The sequence below is a fragment of the Mobula birostris genome, chromosome 10 (genome assembly GCF_030028105.1).
Source record: "Mobula birostris isolate sMobBir1 chromosome 10, sMobBir1.hap1, whole genome shotgun sequence".
NCBI lineage: Eukaryota > Metazoa > Chordata > Chondrichthyes > Myliobatiformes > Myliobatidae > Mobula > Mobula birostris.
Genome location: NC_092379.1, coordinates 105,344,956 through 105,372,189, shown reverse-complemented (window position 1 = coordinate 105,372,189; position 27,234 = coordinate 105,344,956). Strand labels below are relative to the sequence as shown.

At 39.4% G+C, this 27,234-nt stretch overlaps 1 protein-coding gene across 2 annotated transcripts in view; it reads right to left on the bottom strand.

Moving 5' to 3' along the window:
• Positions 1-304: 304 nt before the first annotated feature.
• Positions 305-27,234, bottom strand: part of gdpd2 (glycerophosphodiester phosphodiesterase domain containing 2) — an 82,724-nt gene continuing 55,794 nt past the window's right edge. For both annotated transcript variants that reach the window (XM_072271287.1, XM_072271289.1), the window contains exons 6-16: positions 25,360-25,458; positions 22,091-22,184; positions 16,338-16,483; positions 15,851-15,933; positions 12,489-12,639; positions 11,060-11,284; positions 9,252-9,397; positions 8,123-8,270; positions 6,737-6,819; positions 2,595-2,617; positions 305-576 (exon numbers count right to left, since the gene is read on the bottom strand). In XM_072271287.1, coding sequence (XP_072127388.1) covers positions 536-576; positions 2,595-2,617; positions 6,737-6,819; positions 8,123-8,270; positions 9,252-9,397; positions 11,060-11,284; positions 12,489-12,639; positions 15,851-15,933; positions 16,338-16,483; positions 22,091-22,184; positions 25,360-25,458 — 1,239 coding nt within the window. In that variant the 3' untranslated portion in view covers positions 305-535. The remainder of the gene's footprint in view (positions 577-2,594; positions 2,618-6,736; positions 6,820-8,122; positions 8,271-9,251; positions 9,398-11,059; positions 11,285-12,488; positions 12,640-15,850; positions 15,934-16,337; positions 16,484-22,090; positions 22,185-25,359; positions 25,459-27,234) is intronic.

Sequence of the window (27,234 nt, the reverse complement as noted above, 5' to 3'; positions counted from 1 at the left end):
GTCCTTGGGGTACTGCAAGTGTGTGTCTTTATTGATGCTTTGCTGCATGCTTGAGTGCTCGGTGGAGGGCGCTGATGCTTTTTGCTGGTGGGGGTGGGAGGGCGTTGTTTTGCTGCTGCATGTGTGTGGGAGGGGGGAGCTGGGGGGGGTGCTTTGGGGTTCTAATGTTTAACTGTCATTCATTCTTTGGGGCACTCCTCTGTTTTCGTGGATGTTTGCAAAGAAAAAGAATTTCTGGATGTATATTTTATATATATGTCTGATATTAAATGTACCGATTGAAACCTATTGAAACAGGACAGAGTTTCAGATAAAAAAATACACATTTTATTTTATAAATTGCACTCTTAAACTTTGATATTTTATAAAACTGCGCTCTTAAAACTTCAATTCATTAAAAAAATATTTTTTAAAAATTAGGTACAGTTTTCCTTTGACCTTTACTTTGCATACTGTAAGTCACAGTCCAATTCCTATGATACTGAACAGTTAAGGGTTATGGCAGGTATAGAGCAACAGAGCTCTCAAAGCTTAATTATAGTATAGTCTCCTCAGTGTTTCTGTGCATGTTAACACCTGGAATAGAGAAATAATAAAAAATTATTAAAAAGGTAAATAGTTATTCGAGAGTAACCAAATACTATGACTCAATGATTACACTGGAAACAATTGGCAGAAATCCTGTCTTAACCACGACTTGAGAAGAGATAATAAATCTGACAGTACATTGGTGGCCAAGAAGAATATCAGCATAAATTATTCTGTTTGTGGTAACAATGAAGGTGACTCATCATCTATAATTATTACACACTTGATAGCCTAAGAATAAAAACAACGTTGAATATGAATTTAAGATATAATCTAGATAACCGGTTTGTAACCCATTTTCCAGAGTGGTACATATTTACACTTCTAAATGTGTTTTTTGGATGCCTGGACATAAATTATTTCTTGTGTGCTCAGTTAAAGATGCTTTCAATGACATGTTATGTAAGCTGTAGTGGTGTATTAGCTGTGCTACATATGGTTCGTGAGTTGAGAATTACTAACCTAGGTACTACAGATCAGAAGTCTGTAAGGAGCAATTTTTGAGGGCATTATTGCTCATAAAAACAATTTTGGTGTGAAGATTTGGAAAATATAAACTCAGTGATCACTTTATCAGGTGCAGGAGTGGAACCTGATGTGGTCTTCTGCTGTTGTAGCCCATCCACTTCAAGGTTCAACATATGCATTCAGAGATGCTCTTCTGCACACTACTGTTGTAATGCACGGTTACCTGTCACCTTCCTGTCAGCTTGAACCAGTCTGGTCATTCTCCTCTGACCTCTCTCATTAACACGGGAAAATCTGCAGATGCTGGAAATCCAAGGCAAAGCACACAAAATGCTGGAGGAACTCAGCAGGTCAGGCAGCATACACGGGAATGAATAAACAGTCGACATTTCAGGGTGAGACCCTTTGTCAGGACTTCATCAAGACTGCTGCCTGACCTGCTGGGTTCCTCCGGCATTTTGTGTGTTTGCCTCTCATTAAAAAGGCATTTTCAACCATAGAACTGCTGCTCGCTGGATGTCTTTTGTTTTTCGCACCATTCTCTGTAAGCCCTAGAGACTGCTCAGAGTGAAAATCCCAGGAGATGAGCAGTTTCTGAGTAATGAATACAAAGGTGAAACTGAAAGACTGAATTCTAATCAAGCAATTTGAGTCAACAGAGCTATACCGCAGGAAAACATGTCCTTGTCCCAACTCGTCGATGCTGATCAACTCAGATCATCCCATCTACGTGTATTTGACCGACATTTCTCTAAACTTTTCCTGTTCAAGTAACTGTTTAAATGTCATCATTGTAGTTGCCTCTCCCAGCTCCTCTAATAGCTCATTTCATATACTCACCACCCTCTATGTGAAAAACTTTCCCCTCTCACTTTAAACTTATGCCTTGTCGTTTTCGACACCCTAACACTGGGAAAAAGACTTTGGCTATTCATCCTCTCTATATCCCTCATGATTTTATAAGCCTCTATGAATTCACCTATTAGCCTTCTGTGCTCCAGAGGAAAATAGACCTCGCCTATCCAGCCTGTCCTCGCCTGGTAGCATCCTCATAAATGTTTTGTGCACCGGCTCCAATGCTTCCTTCCTGCAGGAGGGCAGCCAGAACTGCATATAGTATTGCAGACAGAGCTTTACCAATATCTTGTACAACTGGAACCTGACATCCCAACAATGTATGTTGGATAAGGATTAGAATCCGTGATCTAATTAGTTCCCCAAAGAGAGCCATGTTTTCATGAAGCAGAGCTTATAAACAAGGCAGCAAAGCATGTCCCACTTTTGGCTCCTGTTCCTCTTAAGCTTGGTTAGCTGGTATAAGCAGGCAGAATTTACCCTGCAGGTTAATGGATGCTAGCAATTGGTCAACTGGCTGAATTCATATCACGAAGTTGTGAAAATCCAGTGCAATAATTAAAATTTGAGTTTAAATGGGGAGATTTGTTTGTAAAGTAAGAAGTGTGAAGAGGGGCATCAGTATCTCTCTGTCTCATGGCTCCCAGATGTAATGTGGTAATTCACCATAGTATTCTTTTTACCTCTGATATGCCTGTGTCTTGACCTGCAAAAATAATATAATTCATCAATTAAATGATATCAACTGAACAGAGCTTACAAATATAACTTCTTCCCACTGCCGTAATTTTAGTTAATTAAAGTTTCGATAGATATTTTAATGGAACAATGTACAAATTTAACATGCAAATCAAGAAAGCCACTAGCATAAAAACGTGTGCTCTGAAGCAGGAATAGGCCAAATAGCCCCTTGAGCCTGTTCTATTGTTCACAAAAATCACTTGTGAACTAATCTATGCTTCAGTTCCCCAGGCTTCCTAATCGGCCATAAATCTGTCAATTGTGGCCTTGAATATATTCACGAATCTCCTGGGTAGAGAATTGTAAAGGTTCATACCCTTTGAGAGAAGAAATTTTTCCACATCTCTTTTTTAAATGGGCAATCCTTTATTCTGAAACAATGCCATCTCATTCTAGATCCCACAAGGGAAATGCCCTACCATCATCTACCTTGATGGACCTACTCAGAATCATAAATAAAGACAGGAAAATTCTGGAAATACCAGTAAGTCAGAAAGCATTTGTGGAAAGACTTAATGTTTTAGGTTGTTCACTTTTCACCAAAACCAGGAAAAGTTAGAAATGAAACAATTTTAAATTGTAGGGGAAAGAGTGGCGTGCAGAACAAAGGGGAAGTCCGTAATGAGGTGGATACCAAGTGACACTGAATGATATAACAGCTGGTGCTAGCTGAGAGTGGACAGATGTTTTATTATTATTGATCTGCTTGGAGGATATGTGAATAGAAGGGAGAGGACAGAGAACACTGCTTGAACTGTAATGTACATTTATAGACATTGATAGGATGCAGAAGTGGGCTGAGAAGTGGCAGATGGAGTTCAACCTGGAGAAGTGTGAGGTGGTACACTTTGGAAAGACAAACTCCAAGGCAGAGTACAAAGTAAATGGCAGGATACTTGGTAGTGTGGAGGAGCAGAGGGATCTGGGGGTACATGTCCACAGATCCCTGAAAGTTGCTTCACAGGTAGATAGGGTAGTTAAGAAAGCTTATGGGGAGTTAGCTTTCATAAGTCGAGGGATAAAGTTTAAGAGTCGCGATGTAATGATGCAGCTCTATAAAACTCTGGTTAAGCCACACTTGGGAGTACTGTGTCCAGTTCTAGTCGCCTCACTATAGGAAGGATGTGGAAGCATTGGAAAGGGTACAGGGAAGATTTACCAGGATGTTGCCTGGTTTAGAAAGTATGGATTATGATCAGAGATTAAGGGAGCTAGGGCTTTACTCTTTGGAGAGAAGGAGGATGAGAGGAGACATGATAGAGGTGTACAAGATAATAAGAGGAATAGATAGAGTAGATAGCCAGCGCCTCTTCCCCAGGGCACCACTGCTCAATACAAGAGGACATGGCTTTAAGGTAAGGTGGGAATTTCCAGGGGGATATTAGAAGAAGGCTTTTTACTCAGAGAGTAGTTGGTGCATGGAATGCACTGCCTGAGTCAGTGGTGGAGGCAGATACACTCGTGAAGGTTAAGAGAATACTAGACAGGTATATGGAGGAATTTAAGGTGGAGGGTTATATGGGAGGCAGGGTTTGAGGGTTGGCACAACTTTGTGGGCCGAACGACCTGTAATGTGCTGTACTATTCTATGTTCTATGTTCTATGTACCAAGCACTATATATAATGGAAATTTGAAATGCTGGAAATGACCTGCAGGTCAGGCAGTATCTATGAAGAGATACACAACAGAGTTAGTATTATAGGTTGATGATTATTAATTTATTTATTCAGTAATACAACATGGAATAGGCCCTGCTGGCCTCTTGAGCCATGCTGTCATATTAGCCCCTGACAACCCCAATTTAAACCTAACCTAATCACGGGACAATTTACAATGACCAGTTAACCTACCCATTATGCCTTTGGACTGTGGAAGGAAACTGAAGCACCTGAGGAAAACCCACGCATCCCGCAGGGAGGACGTATGGATTCCTTACAGATGATGCTGGAAGTGAACTCTGAACTCTAATGCCCAGAGCTGTAATAGTGTCACTACATTACCATGGGGCCCATATTGGCCATTGCAACATCGGATGTCATTCATCAAGCTTATATCAGGCTTCCTCTGAACAACACAGGAGTACAGAATTATCTGCAGCTTAATGTGAAAAAGACTAAGGAGCTGGTGGTAGACCTGAGGAGAGCTAAGGTACCAGTGACCCCTGTTTCCATCCAGGGGGTCAGTGTGGACATGGTGGAGGATTACAAATACCTGGGGATATGAATTGACAATAAACTGGACTGGTCAAAGAACACTGAGGCTATCTACAAGAAGGGTCAGAGCCATCTGTATTTCCTGAGGAGACTGAGGTCCTTTAACATCTGCCGGACGATGCTGAGGATGTTCTATGAGTCTGTGGTGGCCAGTGCTATCATGTTTGCTGTTGTGTGCTGGGGCAGCAGGCTGAGGGTGGCAGACACCAACAGAATCAACAAACTCATTCGTAAGGCCAGTGATGTTGTGGGGATGGAACTGGACTCTCTCATGGTGGTGTCTGAAAAGAGGATGCTGTCCAAGTTGCATGCCATCTTGGACAATGTCTCCATCCACTACATAATGTACTGGGTAGGCACAGGAGTACATCCAGCCAGAGATTCATTCCACCGAGATACAACACAGAGTGTCATAGGAAGTCATTCCTGCCTGTGGCCATCAAACTTTACATCTCCTCCCTTGGAGGGTCAGACACCCTGAGCCAATAGACTGGTCCTGGACTTATTTCCTGGCATAATTTACATATTACTATTTAACTATTTATGGTCTTATTACTATTTATTATTTATGGTGCAACTGTAATGAAAACCAATTTCCCCCGGGATCAATAAAGTATGACAATGACTATGACTTTGAGTCCAAAGGCAGTAAGGTCAGACTGAACTTGATGGCATATTTAAAGTGACAGGTTGCTCATGTCTCAAGCTCATTCTTGTGAAATGAACAGGTATTTGTTTTAGGGCGGCACAGTAGCATAGTGGTTAACTTAATGCTGATCCAGCAGTGCCGTAAGCAGTTTATATGTTCTCCCTGTGACTATATGTGTTTCCTCTGGGTGCTCCAGTTTCCTCCCACATTCCAAAAACTTATGGGTAAGTAGGTTAATAGGTCACTTGGGTGTAACTGGGCAGTGTAGGCTCATTTGGGCTGGAAGGACCTTGCTGTATTTCTAGATAAAAATATATAATTGTATCCTGCAATGCAGCGAACCAAATTCTGTTTATTTTGATACAGAGGAGACTACATGATGAGCACAGAATATAGTACGCTAAATTGGAAGAGATGCAAGTTAATTATTGCGCTATCTAGAAGGAATTTGGTCCTTAAATGGTTAGAAATAATGAAAAGTGGGAAAAAGACAGTGCTCTATGTCTTGCTGTTGCAGTGAGAAGGGAAATGGGTATTGTTAAAGAGGGTGACGGATTTGGGAATTCCCAAGATGAATCAAATGAATATGGAAGATCTGTCAAGAAGTGTCATCCAGCTGCATTGAGAACCTTGTGAATTATGAAGAATGGTAAAAGAAAGATACTGGCACTGATGTGGATGTGGATGTTATTGCTATCAGAACTACACTGGGCCTGATGCAGGGGTTTAACAGCAAATGTCGACAATTCCATTCAACTCACAGATGTTGCTACACCAGCTTAGTTTTTCAGCAGATGGTTTGCTGTTCTGGAATGATCAACTTGGCTTCAGACTGGCTGCGGCAGGCATGTTAAACAGCAATGGAGTTTAGTAGGAAAATAGACACAATTCCTGCTTTTGATCACTGCCATTAATTTTTGCTACTTAATAAATCTTTACCAAAGACAGTTGAAATAACTGAAGTGCACAGTGGCTTGGCAGCTTGCCAATGCTCATATGTCCTCCCCTGAATGAAGAATGATTGAATATGAGTCTGCAGGCAAGTACATCATTGAAAGTCACACTCCATGACTTTCAATTTCACTTTTTTGGGGTTTAAATCTCATACTTAAGGGGTGCCAGTCCTTGTTCTGTCTGCTTCAAGAAGCACTCATTGTTCTTATTTACTGCCTTGAAATTATTATTTTTTATTTTGGTTGTAGGCTAAGTAGTATTCCTTACCATTGAATGAAGCATATTAAAAGAATCAACAGGAAAGACACAGAATCTACAGTTATCCATATTATTAAATAGGCTTCAGGGTTCTGCAAACAAAACAGGATAAGATTAAACAAGAGTTAATGAAATATACTTACAATTTTTATAAGCAAAATGACAGGAGTGGGTCTAGAATTTGGTAATTGGCAATGCTTATACTTAACAGCAGACCAAAGCTTTAGATTGGCTGATCCCTGTTCTTTATAGTTACAGGAGTAATCAAATGGACTCATGATAAACATTAGATTGTGCTGATTTTTGCCACAGGTTCAAGTTGAAAATGCTATCATTGAATTTAGTTGGCAACTGAGAAATCTATCTTTTATTTTAATTTTAAAGTTTGAATTTTGCACAATCTTGTCTTGCTTGGTGCAGGCAAACATTATAAAACTACATCAAAATTTCAGAGAATTCCTTGATTAAGATTAGAAATATATTATAATTTTAGGCACCATATTTCTAATCCCAGGTACTAATTGGAACTAATAAATTTAACCATAGGCCATCGACTTGAAATATTAACCCTACTTAACATGAATTCCTCACCTTGGTATGCAAAACATTTTCAAAAATCTCTGGCTTAATTTTATTCTAAATGATCTCTATTTTCTAATCATTAAAAACTGTACATTGTCTCATGTGCTTTGTAACTTGATCAAACTTGCACTTTGTTGCCTGGACATCAGTGTTCTTGCAGATTTCTCTCTTTTCTCGCTGCTGCCATCAGGTAGAAGGTACAGGAGCCTCAGGACTCGCACCACCAGGTTCAAGAATAGTTACTACCCTCAACCATCAGGCTCTTGAACTGAAGAGGATAACTACACTCATTCTATTTCTGGCGTTCCCACAACCAATGATCTCGCTTTAAGGACTCTTTATTTGTTATTTCATGCTCTTGTTATTTATTGCTATTTATTTATATTTGCATTTACAGTTTGTTGTTTGTTGATCCTGTTTACAGTTACTGTTTTATAGATTCGCTGAATATGCCCGCAGAAAAAGGATCTCAGGGTTGTATATGGTGACATGTATGTACTCTGATAATAAATCTTATAAATCTTATACTCTGATAATAATACTTAGAATTTTCTGCACCATCTAAGAATTTTAACTGCTCAATTAATAAATGAAATAGTCAACCTTTTTTTTTGTTTTCAGCTTGCTGCCTTATGAGGAAAGCAGATTTAGTTTACAAAAAAAATGAAGTTCAGACAAACTGTTTGCCTATAACCAATGTTTGCCATGAAGTTTAAGAATAAATGAAGAAATATACAATACTGTATGTGCCACATCCAGCCTTGCTTCATTACACACCTCCCATCCTATATAAAGTTTAAAGATTTCACTTACCATGTGCCAAATAGGTACTTCCATCTTCTTGAAGATATGACATGCATTGGTTGTGACAGAATTTACCTTGGCACACCATAGTGTCGAAAACACCCAGGGTTCATTGACAACATAAACATTTGTGCTGATATTTTTTGCTGCATAGTTACTGAAATATTAAAGTGATAAAAGATATTAACCAAATGCTTTCAAAAAGATTTGGATACTTTACTGTTGCTGTTTGGATACTGTTGGGGAGGAGGCAATTGAGCACTCAGGAGAAAGCAGCAGCAAGGTCAGTGTCACCGTTACTGCTTCTGAGGCTTAGCAGTAAAGGTAAAGGGAGAAAGGACTATAGTGATAGGGCACCCAGTAGTTAGGGGGTAGACAGGAAATTCTGTAGCTGCAAAAGAGATCCTCGAATGGTACATTGCCTCCCTGTTGCCCCTCGGGGGGTGGGGGGGGTGGTGAAGGTGAGTAGGCAGAAGTCATTGTGCACCCACACAAGTGGTAGAGGTAGAAAAAGGGATTAAGTCCTGCAGAGTGAAAACAAAGAGTTAGGAAAGAGACTAAAAACCAGGACCTCAGAAGTAATCTCTGGATTACTCCCTGCGCCATGAGGGAATGAAGGTTGGAATAGGACAATATAGCAGATTAGTGTGTGGCTGAGGAGTTGGTGCAGGAGGCAGGGATCCAGATTTGTGGACCATAGTGATTTCTCCTAGGACAGAGTTAACTTGTAAAAGAAGGATGGCTTGCATTTGAACAGGAGGGGGAAAAGTCCTATTGGGCAGATTTGCCTTGCTATCCTATCATGTGCTAGGAAGAATGATACAAAATTGTTCTTCTGCAGAGAATGATCCTTAAGAATACACATTCTATTCTGTTAACATATATCTGAACCTTAGAGAGGACATATTCATGAAAGTCGGTTCTGAGTAGTAAATCATTCCTAAAAGCTGAGGTTCTATGTGGCAAGCATGATTTCATTGCATTATCCCTTTAGTACATCGCAACACAAAAAATTTCATTACTATGTTCTCAGATGAATCACATTTTATCTTTGAGATATTAGCTAAGCTCTTCCATGATCTATTTTTGTATAGTTTACAGTTTGGTTCAATTCATAGTTATGTTAGAAGTAACTCACCTGATCTCCACCTCACTGATGTTGCTATAACGAATATTGATTTTGTAAATTTTCTTCCTTTGCAGTATTTCTGGGTCAAGTTTATCTCCCAGAACCTGCTGGAAACCAGAAGGGGTGCTATTCTTATTGTTGGGCAGCCAAAGGATCTACGAAGAAGCAAATACACTAAGAATAGTTTGAAAGGAAAACATTTGACTGATAATTTTATTGTAATCGAAAAGCAGGACATGAGCTGAAGCAAGACAGAACTTGCTATTGATATGAAGGTGGAAGTGCATAATTTTAATAATAGAGTTCAAGTTCAAGTTCAGTTTATTGCCATTCAACATGTACACCACCAAATGAAACAATGTTCCTCTGAACCAGGTGCCTCCTGCTTGATGGTAAGGGGTAGAAGAGATTGTTGGACAGATGGGAGGGATCAAGGACAATTGTAAGGGCCCTGCATTTGCAGTGCTCCTGATAAATATCTCTGATAAGTGGAAGAGAGACCCTGATGATCCTCCAAGAAATCCTTCATAGGGACTTGTAGTCAGATGTCTTGCAATTCCTGTACCAGATGGTGATGCAGGTATATTGACAAATTTATTTAAACAACAGTACAGCTCAATGATTGTAATGCAGATTACGTTTTCTACATAACATCGTCCATCATGCGCAATCAGATATATTTTCCTGCCTTTTGCAAGGTGGAATGAAAAGCATTTCCCAGGAGTGGACATCCATTGATAGCTTTTCCTGATCCAAACATGTTAATTCCACTTTCAAGAAAGCTCACCAGCACCTCTACCTTCTTAGGAGGCTAAATAAATTTGGCATGTCCCTTTCAACCTTCCCCAATTTTTATAAATGAATGACAGAAAGCATCCTCTCTAGATGCATCACAGCTTGGTATGGGAAGTTCTCTGCCCGTGACTTCAAGAAACTGCAGAGAGTCGTAGACACAGCTCATCATATCATGGAAAACATTCCTCTCCATGGACTCTGTCTACACTTCTCACTGTCTCAATAAAGCAGGCAGCATAATCAGATATTCCAACCACCATGGACGTTCCCTCTTCACCTCTCTCCCACAAGGAAGAAGATACAAAAGTCTGAAAGCACATACTGCCATGCAAAAGTCTAGTTTCTATCCTGCTGATTAAAGACTATTGTATGTTTCCTTTGAATGGTAAGATAGACTCTTGACCTCACAATCTACCTCACACCTTGTTGTCTACCTACACAACATTTTCTCTGTATTGTAACACATTATTCTGCACTCTGTTATTGTTTTACCACGTAGGACATCAATGCACTGTTGTAATGAATTGAACAGGTATTTAAGACAAGTTTTTCACTATACCTCGATGTACATGACAACAATGAAGCAATTTACTAATTTATTTCTTCTCTTGAATGTGAGGAAAAGAGAACTGCAGTTTTTAAGTATCTAGTCCAGCCAAGTTCTCTGCTAAGGAATAAAGGTTATCATATCATTTTAAAATGGTAGTAAATACCTCAAGTATGTGACCACCTCAAGACTAATGTAAATGCAGGAATAAAATAGTCTGTTTGGTACACCAGGAACTGTCAGTGGATTTGAATTGCTATTGCATGCTTTCTGCAATTTTCAAATCTTATTTAATTACCATCCTAAATGGATGTAAATGTTCAGTTAAAAATGCTTTACAACTGACAGAGACTCTTTGTAAGATGAATGAGACCTGTTACAGAGAGCCATGCTATAGAATTAGTAATCATCAGGTACAAAGATTTTCTGAATTTTAGTTAACAGCCCAGTTGAAGGAGAAACTCAGTTTCCTTACCAGATTGTGGTCAATTGAGGAATTCATGATGGTTTCCACAACAACTTCATGTGATTTGTTGTAGTATGGATGAGATATGTCAGTTGGAGTTCGCAAGTCAAACATTATAGATTTTTTAGTGTCTTTTGCAAGTTCCAGCAGTTCAGCCAGCGAACAAACATGCTGTTTGAGAGCTTCTTCTTGAGATTCCTTTGGTAATGACCGTGCTGTGCTGTAAGGATCTTTCTGTTAGTAAATGGAGTGGGAAAATAAAGCACATATTCAGATTAATCATCAGAAAAGTGTTCTTATTATTTTACACCATACACAAACACAATGTTCCATTTGTTGACTACCACACAGAGCTTTAAAAGATTTCAAGATTTTAACTGAAAATATTACAATAATTAGCTTTATAGTGCTGGGCAAGGGAACATTTATTAATCATTTTCAATATTCTTTCTTCAATTTTTGATGATATGGTTCATTAAATTGAGGAAAATTAATTACCAAAAATAAATATATTTGATCACATATATTTTTCAGTTGGTATTGAGCTTTGAAGTTAGGTATCATACAAGTTAGTTGTAAAATATATCTCACTGAATGGGATCCCATTCAGTGTTTTAAGATATAGCATGGTTAAATGTTGCATCTCCATTCAATTTCCCTATATTACTTAGTCTCAGTATCAGAATGGCATTTCTTTTCTTTATGATATTTCTATTTATTCAACCAGCAAATGTGTGGTGTTTCTGGGAGGGAATATCATATAATATTACAATATAGTGATTATCATGTCTGAAGTGTATTCTCACTTACCAGGAAGTGCTGAAGCTCCAGGATTAATTTAACAAAAGATATGAATCTCATCTGAGTTGGAAATGGGTTCAGTCTCACTAAAGAAACATGTGCATCAAAATATAAACTGATACCTCACTGTAGAACAGATGGAATGCCGAACTGCGGGAATAGCTGACTTTTAGATTCCACCTTCAAGGGTGCATTAAAACAACACATGGGACCATTTTAAACAGAAAAAGCATTATCCCCAATGGAAATACTTATGTTTCAATGAGCATTTCTTAAAACTGAGTTACCTATGCACTGTTATTTGTCGAAGTTTGGTTGTCACACTCCCTGCATTATAATTGTTCCTTTATTTCAATCACACCCTATTGCCATAAAGCAGTTTGAACTATTCCAAAAGAGTAAGTGAAAATTCTTCTTTTATTCTGAGCAGTTGATTTTAAATGATTTTAACTATCATTTTTAGCGGGATTTAAACTTGGGATTTTCAGGCAAATTGAATGCCTTCTCCTGAAGTTATTTATTCCCTCATTGGTAAGCCTTGAGTTCATTTGTTTTTATTTCTCTCATGGGTCATAGCATTTCACAGCACTTTGATCTTAAAGAGAAATTTAGATATGAAAAGCGGCAGCATCTTTACCTTCAGAAACCATTTTCCAGCATTGAGCCGCTGAATCTCTGCCCATGTAAAACTTGAGGCATTATTGTGAACTCGCTTGGGGAAAACATCCATTACATCTGTCGTCCTTTCAAATGTTCTGTCATGCGTTATAAATGGAACTCCATCCAAACTAGGAAAAAAGAAAATGTAAATCTTATCAGTCTAGTTTTGATTTTTCTAATGAATTATCCAATTCCTCATCTTGTTGTCCAGTGGATGCATTCTCTTTGTACACTTATGTAACTCTTTTAATGTACTGATATAGAATTCTCTGTGACCTATGTAATCAAACTCAAATCAATATTTGTAAATAATATTCCTGATATATAAGTGTTAGGGTATCTCCATTTCTCTCCATACCCACCTGACATTCAATTTGCTGAATCTCAGGGAAGTTTGCCATTGATCAGAAATTTAACTGGTCCAGCAACTGTGTGGAATCGTTTCTTATACAAAGATGACTGGATGACTGCAGTACATTCACGAATCCCAGTGATGACTCAGTTGAAGGTAATGGCATCACTAGCTTGCACAAACCACAGGTTCCCTATAGGGAGCACTGCACTTTAAAATGTTTTCTTGTAACTATAAACTGCTACTCAAAAGGCCACTGAAAATAGATAGTAGTAAGTGTAGTTAATGTAGTTTTTCCTTCTCTGCTCTGTGGAAGATGCAACTTCCTGCTTCCCTCCCCCAGCCTTGATTCCGATGATCACACCTTCTAGATGACGGTTAGCCTTGTACTGTACCTTATTATCATCCCAACCTGATCCTTCCAAACAATCCCAGGTTCTGATAGGGCATCTGACCTCCGCACACCCTCCTAGACTTGACCTCAGTTTTATATGAAAATTACAATGTCTGTACTGGTTTCAGAATGCGGTTGGAACCAGAATCAGAATCACGTTTATTATAACTGTCTTATGTGACATACAGTTGTTGTTTTGTGGCCACAGTATAGCTGTATCTCCTCTGTGATGGTAGTACTGTAATGGGTCCCATATGGTGAGAGTCTTTAATGACGGATACTGCCTTCTTGAGGCTCCACCTCTTTGAAGGTGTCCTCAATAATGGGGAAGGTTGTGACTGTGATGGAGCTGGCTAAGTCTCTTGTACACTGGAGTCTCCATAACAGGTGGTGATGCAACTCATAAGAATGCTCTCCACTGTACATCTAGAGAAATTTGCAAGAGTTTTTGGTGACATACCAAATCTCATACTCATAACACCTTTCTTCATGATTGCATTGGTGTATTAAGCCCAGGATAGATCCTCAGAGATATTGAGGCATAGGAAGTTAAAGCTGCTCACCCTTAAAGATGGTGCTGGAAAATCTCAGCGACTTCTGGATGGTGGCCAGTGAAACAAAGAAAACAACTAAATAGTTTGTTAATCATTCTTTTTCTGGTAATAATAATCACAAACGATAGCTTGTAACTTCTCTTTGGACTTGTAGGCAATTCGATGTGGCAGATCCGTGTGTGGCAAGGCGAGGCAGTGGGCCCATCGCCGAGAGCGAGGAAGACCCAAGGTCTGATTGATTTAAGCACCGAAACAAATTGGAAAGGTTGGGTACAGGCCAAATCGAGGTGGCAGGGTCCAGGCCCAGAGTATATTGAAGCAACTGAACCCTGTGTTTGGATGACAATTTAAGCACCAGGCTGAATCGAGGTGGCGGGGTCTAGGCCGCAGATCGTATCAAAATGACTGAACCCAGTGTTTGTACAATGATTCAGGAACTGGGCCAGATTGAAAAGGTCAGGGTATCGGGCCAACACTGGAAATTTATAAATTCATCTGCAAATTTATAAATGCCATACGGGCTGTGCATAGCCACGTAGTCATGACTTTAGAGAGAGTAGAACAGTGGGCTAAGCATGCATCTTTGAAGTGGTTTTGTGTTGATTGTCAGTGAATAGGAAATTCTGTCACTGATGTACACTGAATGTGGTCTCCCAATGAGGAATTTGAGAATCCATTTGCTGAGGAGGTTATGGTAGCTAAGGTTCTGAAGTTTGGTGATTGATATTGAAGGGGTGATGGTATTGAACACTGAGTTGTAATCAATAAACAACAGCCTGACATATGTTTTGCTGCTGTTTAGATGCTCTAAAGTAGACTGGAGAGTCAGTGAGATTGCATTCACTGTCACATGGTAGACCTTTCACAGCAGTTGGTGAATTGCAATGCGTCCAGGTCCTTGCTCAGGGAGGAGTTAATTCTTGTTAAAAGCAACCTTTCACAGAACTTCATTATAGTTGAAATGATTGTTAATGGGCCACATAACCAGCACAGCTATACAGATACAATCCAACTTTTAGGTGTAGTTTTCCAAATTTGACGAGAAATCAAGGTGGAGAACAATAGAAATTTTATATATTTGAAATAACTTTGTATTTTATCTAATAGGTTGATTTTGGCTGGATTATTCATTCTTGCTTGTTTGCCCTTTTTCAGTTTTTATTGAGGCTTGTCTGCTGTTTTGTGTACAATTATTTGTCACTCTTCCAAGAAATTGAAATTCGATCTGAATAGGTTATACTTTGCAAGTCTCTTGCTCAAAGCAAGAAGCCTGTCACTAAACTCTATTGGTTAAGGTTCAACTTGGAATATCACTGCTCAATTCCCAGAAGTGAGCAACTTCACCTTCCGGGCATTGATACAAATCTTGGAACATGCTGTAGAGTCCTTCCACAGTACCACAGTGAGATGGTTGATAGAGGACTGGAAAGGGGGACAGAAATGTCTTTGTGTGCTCCTTGAGTGCACCTGTTATTGATTTAGCTGGGGTCAGCAATTAACCTTGTACTAATTTTCCATATTCTCAGCATGAAAATGGAAGTTTGAAAAGCTTCAGGCATTCCGATGAACAGTCATTCAAACAAAGCACAAAATAAAAACAAAAGTACTAGAATCATTCAACAGATCAAACAGCAACTGTGAAAAGAGAAACTGGTTTAACGTTTCAGATCAAAGACCCTTTTTCAAAAAGCAGAAAGACTGAAAACAGTTTTAAAGTTGCAGAGAAGGAGGGGAAGAATAGATAGGACCAGGGGAGTACCTCAGGATAACAAGGACAGAAAAGCTTTTGAGGACAAGTTGTTGAAGTATTTTGCATTTTGACTTGAAAGGCAAACCCTATTTCTTTCTCCACAGTTATTGACATTTCCAGCATTGGCAGACTGTTGTTATGGTAGGTGGAGTAAATTGCTTAGTAGAGTCATTGATAAGGTTGAATTCATTGCACAAATGATGCAATTAAAATGACTAAACCAAAGTCTCTGAAATAACCCCCAAAATAGTATATTCACTAGTTAAAAACAAACACTGTTGTCACATACCTAATCCGTACATCAGTTTCAAATGTAGATGCTTTGCAGTTTACAGTCTCTTTGAAAGACATCAGGGTGTTCTCTGGTGCCAACTGGAAATGCAAAGTTGTGACCACATGAAATGTCCAGTATCCACTCATAGTGTCAGACACCCAAAACTCAGATACCACACGAATGAGACGATGCTCAGTCTATTTTTCCTACATTTTATATTATGTATTCTTAGTTTGTTAGGCAAAAGTTAGGCACAGAATAAAGCTCCAAAATAACAGGAATTATACCGGGTAAAATTTACTCAGTGCAGTGTCTTCTTCCATCATGATCTATTCCCCCTTATTTCCTTTGTTCATAAGGTACAATATCAAAAGAGGATCTTGACTCTACACAGCAGAATCAGAAGGTCTGAGGTGAAAATAACATGGGTAACTTAACTACTGGTATACAGCCTAGATCCCTCTGATTCTGAAGTTAATGCATATGAGTTGTTCATACTTACCATGGGTGCTCCTCGGTGCCCTATCAGAGCTGGTTTTGGTGCCAATTTTGCCTTTTCAATAATACAAGGAGAGGAGATCGCAAGAGGAATCAAATAAAGAAATATCACCAATCCAAGATAAGATATGAACAAGACAATCTGGAAAACTAAAATTAGAAATTAATATTAATGATACAGATCCATTGATTAGAATCTTGGTTTTGTAACAGTAAACAAACACATTAAATACTTATAGAAAGATTTGAGGGAAAATTACAAAGTTCAAAGTGAATTTATTATCAAATTACATATACTTCCCCATATACAACCCTGAGATTCATTTTGTCATGGGCAAACTCAATTAACTCCACAATAGAATCAATGAAAGACTGCACCAACTTGGGCATTCAACCAATGTGCAAAAGACAACAAACTGTGCAAATATAAAAATACAAAAAAGAAAGAAATACTAATAATACATAGATATCAAGAACATGAGATGAAGAGTCCTTGAAAGTGAGTCCATAGGTTGTGGGAAATTTCAATGATGGGGCAAGTGAAGCAGAGTGAAGTTATCTGTCCCTTTTGGATCAAGAGCCTGATAGTTGAGGGGTAATAACTTCCTGAACATGGTGGTGTGAGCCCCACGGCTTCTATACCTTCTTCCTGATGGCAGCAGCGAGAAGGGAGAATATCCTGGGTGGTGGGGGTCTCTGATGATGAATGCTGCTTTCCTGCAACAATGCTTCATGTAAATCTGCTTTACATGTGATGGAGTGGGCCACAACCATTACTTGTTATAGGACTTTCCCTTCAAGGGCATTGGTGTTTCCATCAAAGGCTGTGATGCTGCCAGTTAATGTACTCTCCACTACACATCTATAAAAGTTTGTCAAAGCTTTAGATGTAACGTCAAGTAACTCTCTGACAGTGGTGTCTGAAAAGAGGATGCTGTCCAAGTTGCATGCCATCTTGGACAATATCTCCCATCCACTACATAATATACTGGTTGGGCACAGGAGTACATTCAGCCGGAGACTCATTCCACCGAGATGCAACACAGAGCATCATAGGAAGTCATTCCTGCCTGTGGCCATCAAACTTTACAATTCCTCCCCTGGAGGGTCAGACACCCTGAGCCAATTGCCTGGTCCTGGACTTATTTCCTGGCATAATTTACATATTAAATTATTTATGGTTTTATTACTATTTAATTATTTATGGTGCAACTGTAACGAAAACCAATTTCCCCCAGGATCAATAATGTATGACTATGACTATGACTAATCATAAACTCCCAAGAAGGTAGAAGTGTTTCTGTGCTTTCTTCATAATTACACTTAAGTGTTGGGCCCAGGAAAGGTCCTCCAAAATAATAACACCAAGGAATTTAAATTTGCTTGCCCTCTTAACCTCTGATGAGGACTAACTCCTGGACCTCTGGTTTCCTCCTCCTGAAGTCGATAATCAGCTCCTTGGTCTTGCTGACATTGAGTAAGAGGTTGTTGTTATGGCACCACTCAGTCAGATTTTCAATTCCACCCCCCCCCCCACCCATATGCTGATTTGTCACCATGTTTGATTTGGCCAACAACAGTGGTGTCATCAGCAAACTTGAATATATCATTGGAGCTGTGCTTAGCCACACAGCCATAAGTGTCAAGCAAGTAGAGCAGGTGGTTAAGCACCCCCTTGTGCTACATCTGTGTTAATGGAGATCATGGAGAAGGTGATGTTGCCAATCCAAACTGACTTCGGTCTGCAAGTATGGAAATCAAGATTCCAATTACATAAGGAAGTATTCAGTCCAAGATCTAGTTGCTTATTGATTAGCTTTGAGGGGATGATGGTACTGAATGCTGAGCTGTAGCTGATATAGAGCATTCATGTGTATGTATCTTTGCTGTCCAGATGCCCCAGGGTTGAGTGAAAAGGCAATCTGCTGTGGACCTGTTGCTCCGGGAGGCAAATTGGAGTGGATCCAAGTCACTTCTCAGGCAGGAGATGATATGTTTCATCATGAAACTCTCAAAACACTTCATCACTGTGGATGTAAGTGCTACTGGATGATAGTCATTGAGGCAGGTTACCATGTTCTTTTTGGGCACTGCTGTAATTGAAGCTTGCTTAAAGCAAGTGGGTGCCTCAGACTGCTGAAATGAGAGATTATATATCTCAGTGAACAATCCAGCCAGTTGATCAATACAGGTATTTAGTACGTAGTTGGCCAGGTACCCTGTCTGGGCCGAATGCTTCTCGTGGGTTCACTCTCCTGAAGGCTGCTTGCACGTTGGCCTCAGATACTGAAATCACAGAAGTACTGGGGGCTGTGGGAATTTGTGTTTTGACAGTCAAAGTGAGCATAGAAGACATTGAGCTCATCTGGAAGCAAAGCCCTTTTCTCGCCTATTTAGCTTGATTTAACTTTATAAGTGATGATAGTATTCAAGCCCAGTCACAACTGTCAAGAATCATTCGTTGACTCACATCACACAATCTAATCTTCCGTCCTTGGACTCACTTTACACCGCACACTGTCGGAGCAGTGCTGCCAGGATAATCAAGGACACGACCCACCCAGCCAACACACTTTTCATCCCTCTTCCCTCCGGGAGAAGGCTCAGGAGCTTGAAGACTCGTACGGCCAGATTTGGGAACAGCTTCTTTCCAACTGTGATAAGACTGACCTGGATCTGGGCCGTACCCTCCAAATATCCGGACCTGCCTCTCGGTTTTTTTGCACTACCTTATTTTCCATTTTCTATTTCCTATTTATGATTTATAATTTAATTTTTTAATATTTGCTAATTTTTACTATTTTAAAATTTTTAATATTTATTATCGATTTGTAATCCAGAGAGCGGGAAGCGCAGAATCAAATATCGCTGTGATGATTGTACATTCTAGTAGCAATTGTTTGGCGACAATAAAATATGAAGTATAAGGTATAAGTATAAGTTTAGTCCGGAATTGCAACTTCACCAATGAGATTGTTTTTCGGAGATCATACCTGGACCTTTTATAACTTTCTTGGTCCCCAGGCTTGAAAAACTCTGATCTGGCCCTCAGCAGATAGCGGATCTCATGGTTCAACCAGGGCTTCTGGTTGGGGAAGAGTCTGAATGAAGTTGTTATGATATACTCATCTACAACTGTCTTAAAAAAGTCCATGACAACCATGGCGTCCTCATTCAGATCCGCAGATGCGTCCTTGAACACTGCCCAGTCCACGGACTCAAACCAATCCTGTATCTGCCCCACTACATCCCGGAACCAGCTCTTTGTTGTCCTAGTCTCTGGAGCTTTGCTCTTCAGCCTCTGCCTGTATGCAAGAAGGAGAAGGTTGGCCACGTGATCAGATTTACCGAATGTGGTCTGGGCATGGAATGGTAAGCATTTAATGATCAGAAAACCTGGAAGCCATAGCTACTGCTGAATTTAACCTGATTAACATTTTTGGATTCCCTTTTTTAACTGCTGTGTGGTTGTATCAAATGAGCAACCCTGTATCTTGTCCACAGCTTGCAATTAGTTGAAAGTGTGGGAAGGAAAAATGTAAAGGTTGTGGTTGGACATCAAAGTGATATGGTACAGATGATTAAAATAAAGGGCTTTAGGTAAACCTAGTAATTTCTAAGGTAGGGACATGTTCGGCACAACTTTGTAGGCCGAAGGGCCTGTATTGTGCTGTAGGTTTTCTATGTTTCTATGTCTAATTGGAGAGTACCAGCAGTGACTAAGGGATTTTTGTGTGCATCAGTGACTATTCCCGTCTGTTAAGCAGTAAGCAAATGGGAGATAGAAGGGTTCAGCATTTCCTTTCCATAAAGGAAAGGCTGAAACCTTCTATCTCCTGTTAGTTGTCATATTTCTGAAGCCCTGGGTCATAGAGATGGCCAGCATTAAACTGTACACACAAATAAAAATTTTAGATATGAAGCTTCTTTTAAAATATGGGATCAGCCATGAGTGAGTAAGACACCAGCAGCTTTCTTATTTTTAAACATTTGACTCTCCCCTACTCCCTACTACCACCTTGCAGATTTGAAACTGATCCTTATCCTGATTCCACAAGACATGAATGACAATTGCTGAGCCTTATTTGTCCCTTACATGTTTCTGATGTCAAAACCATGAACATTGCTCATATTATAATCCCATTCAGAGTCATATAACACTAAAGAACAAAAACAGACACTTTGGCCCACCTAGTCAATGCCAAACTATTAATCTGCCTCATCCCATTACCTGACCCCAGACTATAACCCTTCCATACCCCTCATATCCATGTACCTATCCAAATATCTCTTAAATGTTGAAATCAAACCCACATCCCTTTCTTCCTCTGGCAGCTCATTCCACACTCTCACCACACTGAATGAAGAAGTTCCCCCTCATGTTCACCTTTCACCCTTAACCCATGACCTCTAGTTCTAGTCTCACCCAACCTCAGTAGAAAATACCTGCTTGCATTTCTCCTATTTATCCTCCTCATAATTTTGATATCCCTATCAAATTTCCCCTCAAAATTCTATACTCTACACTCCAGGGAATAAAGTCCTAACCTGTTCAATCTTTCCCTATAACCTAGGTCCTCAAGTCCTGACAATATCCTTGCAAATTTTCTCTGCACTCTTTCAACCTTACTGACGTCTGTCCTGTAGGTAGGTGACCAGAACTGAATACAGTACTCCAAATTAGGCCTCACCAATGTCTTGTACAACGTCAACATAACATTACAACTCTTGTATTCAATGCCTTGATTTATGAAGGCCAAGGTGCCAAAAGTTTTCTTTACGACCCTGACTACATGCGATAGGGTCATATAGAAAGTGGAACCTGTGATTCTATGTAGAATTTCTAAAATTTCCTCCTCCAATTGTACAAGTAGTAAAAGCAATCATAAAAATAAAGATTTTCTAATCACCATCAAATATAAATTGAGTGTAAGCCTTTTGTTTCGTGGCTGGAAACCAGGGTGAAGGATTGAATGTCTAAGCTACACAAACCCAATAGGTGGCAGTAAGGATATGATCTTAAAAAAAATTGGTAGACATCCAGCAGGATAATTGTTGCGATAATCATCAGCATTATTGAAAGGTCTAGCATGAAAACAGCCGTTTTGGTCCACTGTCAAACCACCCATTTACTATAACCGTACATTAATTCTGTTCTCCCCACATTCAGTCAAAATGAGCGAGCCTCTGCTGTCTGTATGGTGATATTTCCCTTTCTGAATCAGAAATATTATGTTCAATGTCCACTCAAGACAATACTGTAGGCAGAAAATACAAGCAAATTTTAAATATTTCATTGACATTCTGGGATCACTATTATCAGGTAATGTAGGTGCACCCCTTCCCTATCTTCTATATGGAAAGTTGCATTGGATTCTCAAGTCTTTGTTGTGATTCATATTAAAGAAAAATATATCTTCAAAAATAAAAATCCATGATAAAAGCAGCAGAAACCATTTAAACTTTAGTTTCCCCATGAAGTCAAAATGTTAGGACTTCTCAAAAGAAAAACACAATGCATACTAAAATTTAAGTAGTTGGAAAATCACTTGCATTATTCATTTGATGCTTTTGATGTGCACTTCTAAAATGGCACAACTCCCAAAAAGAATATGTATACACACAGAAGTCTAAATATCAGACAAACATTGTCGCTTAAATCTATCCTCTTGGGAATTTTAGATCATAACTTCTTATTTTTAATTTTTGACTCCTATTTGTTGACTTTTATCTCATTTTCACATGCATATTACTCACCACGTTTTTTACATTGGAGGAAGTGTTTGGCCATTAGCCAAGTCACAATGGTAAGAGCAGCAACAGCACCAAAGTGAAAGAAAGGAGCTGTTACCTGCAAAAACAGAAAGTATTATTTAAAATTCTGAAGTTACCATCTTAAGTCAAAATTAAATCCTTAATTCAAAGCAAAAGCAAATAAACATAGTTTTCAAGTTCATTTATACACAACTTCCACCCTTAAAATGAGTTATGCCACAATCTGTGTGCAATTTGGAGAGAAGTATGATTCCTGAACATGCAAGAAACTTGCGGGTAAATGGTAAAGAATCATATGCAGAAGTAGAGTGTTTCTGTAGGAAAAGTGTATGGTAAACCTGTTATGCCATATTTCTCTATATAATTGCGCTGACTAGGTTGGAGGTGTCGTGGATAGTCTGGATGGTTGTCAGAGGTTACCACGGGATATTGCTAGGATGCAAAACTGGGCTGAGAAGTGGCAGATGAACTTCAACCCAGATAGGTGTGAAGTGGTTCATTTTGGTAGGTCAAATTTGAAGACATAATATAATATTAATGGCAAGACTCTTGGCAACGTAGGGGATCCGAGAGATCTTGGGGTCTGTGTCCATAGGACACTCAAAGCCGCTGCTCAGGTTGGAAATGTTGTTAAGAAGGCGTAAGGTGTGTTGGCATTCATCAGCCGTGGAACTGAGTTCAAGAATCGCGAGGTAATGTTACAGCTATATAAGACCTTGGTTAGACCCACTTGGAGTACTGTGTTAGTTCTAGTCACCTCACTACAGGAAGGATGTGGATACTATAGAGAAGTGCAGAGGAGATTTACAAGGATATTGACTGGATTCGGGGGCGTACCTTTTGAGAATAGATTGAGTGAACTTGGCCTTTTCTCCTTGGAGCGATGGAGGATGAGAGGTGACCTAATAGAGGTGTATAAGATGGTGAGAGGCATTGATCGTGTGGATAGCCAGAGGCTTTTTCCCAGGGCTGAAATGGCTAACAAGAGGGGGCATAGTTTTGAGGTGCTTGAAAAGAGGTACTGGGGGGATGTCAGGGGTAAGTTTTTCACACACAGTGTGGTGGGTGCGTGGAATGCACTGCCAGCAGCAGTGTTGGGAGCGGATACAATAGGGTCTTTGAAGAGCCTCTTAGATAAGTACATGGAACTTAGAAAAATAGAGGGCTATGCGCTAGGGAAATTCTAGGTCAGGGGTCGGCAACCTTTTTGCCTTTGTGGGCCGGATCGCGTATTAATGAGCGAACAGTGGGCCAGATAAATGCCATAAAAAACTTGAAATATGGGAATTATCCAATTAAGTACATCTAGTTATGTTTGGCCTCAAATTAATGAATAATGCATGCTAGAGAATCATTTGTGCTAAAAGTTGTCTACCCCTGCTCTAGGCAGTTTCTAGAGTAGGTTACATGGTTGGCACAACATTGTGGGCCGAAGGGCCAGTAATGTGCTGTAGATTTCTATGTTCTATGTTCTAATCAGTTTGTGACAGGAGTCACCTCTTCTATGTTTGATTAGTTTGTAGCATAAGTAAAATTTTGAGATCTTGCCTGGCATATATGATTAAGGAATTCAGGATCGAATATGGCAGTATTCTTTTCAGGACTGTAGCTCATCATTAAAGGGTAAAATGTAATGCCGCAGAAAAATGGATTCATAGTTTATAATGGGACATTAGAGACAAGCTGCTGGAGCTGATGATGGCGACGATGAAGCTACATCAAAAGCTGATGGCTCTAGTTAGGGAAGCAGACTGTTCAGCAATAATAGGAATAGGAAATCAATTAAATTAGATAATTAAAAATCACTGGTTTCTCATCTATGACTAAATGAAGAAAGGGTTATTGATATTCCAAAAAAAGATTGGTTAAAACTGTTCCTCATTCATGTTCACTTTTTTTCATCAAACACAGGAAATACCTAAGTTGCGAACTCCCACTCTGAGAAATGTCATTTTTATTGCTTTTGAATGTCTCCACAATAGCGCAAACCAATCGCCTTTTCTATGTAGTGTATTGTATGAACATTGGATGGCGCAGTTTTCCTGCTTGTGAGATTGGACCCAATAGAAGATAATAAAACCAGAAGTGGCCACCACTGCTGGAGTGATGTCAATAGCGTGGAGCTAGAGATTTGTACGTTTCTTTCAAAGGCCAATTTCTGAAAATTTTTGTATTCTAAAAATAACTACACATCGCCCATTACAATATGAAGATATTTTGGATATTTTTAGGATAGTAATTAACTTTTGGTTTACAAAATGAAAGTTTTAGGTCATCAGATACCACTGAACGTGGACTGAATGTAATTTCATAATATTCTCCCAGCTTATGAGGCTGATAAGAAGAGATTATCTTTGACATTGCGCTTGGGAGTCCTTATTGCCTGTGATAGCACTCTCTGCAGTGCAAATGATAATTCCATTCAGCGAAAAGTGTTGATGCTAACATTCTTTCTTTGTTATATAGGTGATATGGCAAATGTCTTGTAGATGAACCCAGCTATGTGAAACTTTTCAGCTTCACAAGTGTGAAGTTGTATGGGAAGAACCATTTCTGATCTTGTTGTTACTTGCTGGTCATCATCTGGAATGAGATGACGCAAACCTATCATAGCTTGTCTGTTAGGACAGGGTTTATAAGCACTGTTTCTTCAGACATTGTTAAATTACCTTGTATATAATGAGGTTGGAAATGTATCTCATGAGGTGGAGGTGGATGGAATCTCCCACATTCATATATTATTCATTCTTCAGAAGTTCAGTGCACTCAGAATAGTGTCAGGCTTTCAAAGCAGCAATCAAGCGTATTGAAGGAAGCTCTTGCCCAGAAAGCAAGGGTTCAAATAGAGGGCCAACAGCAACTAACACATAAAACTAAATACAGCAAGAGATCATTGAAAACTTGAAAGAATATTCAATAAAACAGGAATCTGCATTTTTCTTTAACTGTATTTAAGAAAACAAGCTACTGATGTTCACTAGGCACTTTCTTTGAAAAAAGCCTTCTGTTTGGATTGAGACTTTCTAGGATTCCTGAACTCGGAGGCATACGTTCTGGCAAAAGAACAGTGGCTTTATTCCATATGAAAATACAAAGAAGCTTCTAATTAGTTCAGTGCCCTGCTTTTGGTCCAAGCATAACATGATCCTAAAGAATGCTGCCAATGGGAAACTGCAAAGTATGATGGAATCTGACAGGACTCTGTAATCTGGTTCCAAACGAAAAAATTGAAAAAGAGGACAAAAACTCACTTGAATAGACATGTGTATAGTGTCCCATTCTTCCTTCCACTTTACTCTAATGACAGCCATCAAAATTAAGATAAGAAAGGCAGAAATAAGCATGGCAACCTGGAGAATAAGGAGAGAACACCAACATGACAGTAATTAACTTAAAAAAGAGACCTACGGAATTATTGCAGGATTTCATATACCTCAGGCACTATTTTAGGGTATGCTCAACATTCCTAGATGGATAGTGAGGGATAGCAATTGAAATGGCTCCATTTTTGCTGCTCTCCAGTGCTCTGAAGCTCAATCAGAAGTCAGCAACAAAATAGTAGAACAGCAACAACAATTTGCTTTAAGAAATTGTTATTGTGGTTTAGCACCTTTAAGAGACATTGAAACCAAACATGTGCATTTCACTCTTACTGCTGCCACCTGTAGTAACAGCAATGATATCTGTACGCTGGAATTCAGGAAGAAGTGCAAATGAAATAGTCTCTCTATGTCGATCTGAAACTAATCAACTTGGAGAGTGGGGTGTAGAGGTGGGGGAGTCGATTGTTCCAAGCTCTTATAATCTGCCACATCTAGTTAAGATCAATCTGTCAACTATGGTCACCCTTGGACTGTAACAACAGTTGCTCATAGATTGTCTCCACTCTTTATTTCCTATGCCTGTCACTATTCACTTTTTCCATCTACTTACTAGGTAATGACTTGTTTCTACCTTGTTTTACAAATAATTAAAAGTTTAAAATTCTTTGTAAAGTAAGGTTTGTAATAAACTGGATCCACTGCAATTTGCCCATCACCACAATAGGTCAATAGTGGATGTGACCTCACTGGCTCGTCACGTGGCCTTGGATCACCTGGACAATTCTGATACTGCAACAGGCTGCTGTTCATTGACTGCTGCTCAGCATTTAAAATAATCATTCCTACAGTTCTGATCAAAAAGCTCCAAAACCTGGGCTTCTGTACCTGCCTCTGTAGCTGAATCCTCAACTTCCACACAGAAAGACCACAGTCTGTGTAGATTGGAAAAAAAACATCTCCACCTCACTGATAATCAACACTTGTGCACGTGTGCTTAGCCCACTGCTTTACTCTCTCTACACCCATGACTGTGGCTAGGCACAGCTCAAATGCCATCTATAAATTTGCTGATGACACAACCATTGTTGGCAGAGTTTCAGATGCTGAAGAGAAGGTGTACAGGATTGAGGTAGATTGACTGGTTCATTTGCAGGTTTAACCTTGCACTCAACGTGAGTAAGACCAAAGAATTGATTGTGGACTTCAGAAGGGATAAGATGAGGGAACACACACCGGTCCTCATCAAGGGATTAGTAGTGGAAAGGGTGAGCAACTTCATGTTCTTGGGTGCCAGCATCTCTGAAGCTCTATCCTGGGTCCAGCAGTTAGTTACAAAGAAGGCACAACAGCAGCTATATTTCATTAGGAGTTTGAGGAGATTTGGTATGTCACCAAATACACTTGCAAATTTCTACAGATGTACCGTGGACAGCACTCTAACTGGCTGCATCACCAGCTGGTATGGGAGTGGGGCACTGCATAGGATTGAACTAAACTGCAGAGTTGTGAACTCATCCATTCTCCCCAGCATTCTGGACATCTTCAAGAAATGATGCCACAAATAGGCGGCATCCATCATTAAGGATCCCGTTGCCCAGTACATGATTTCTTCTCATTACTACCATCAGGGAGGAGATATAGGAGCCTGAAGGCACATACTCACCACTCAGGATTAGCTTCTTCTCCTCTGCCATTAGATTTCTGAATGGACATTAAACCCATGAACATTATCTCACTACTTGTTTTTCCTCTTTTTGCACTATTAATTTAATTTAATTATTAAATATGTGTATATATATATAT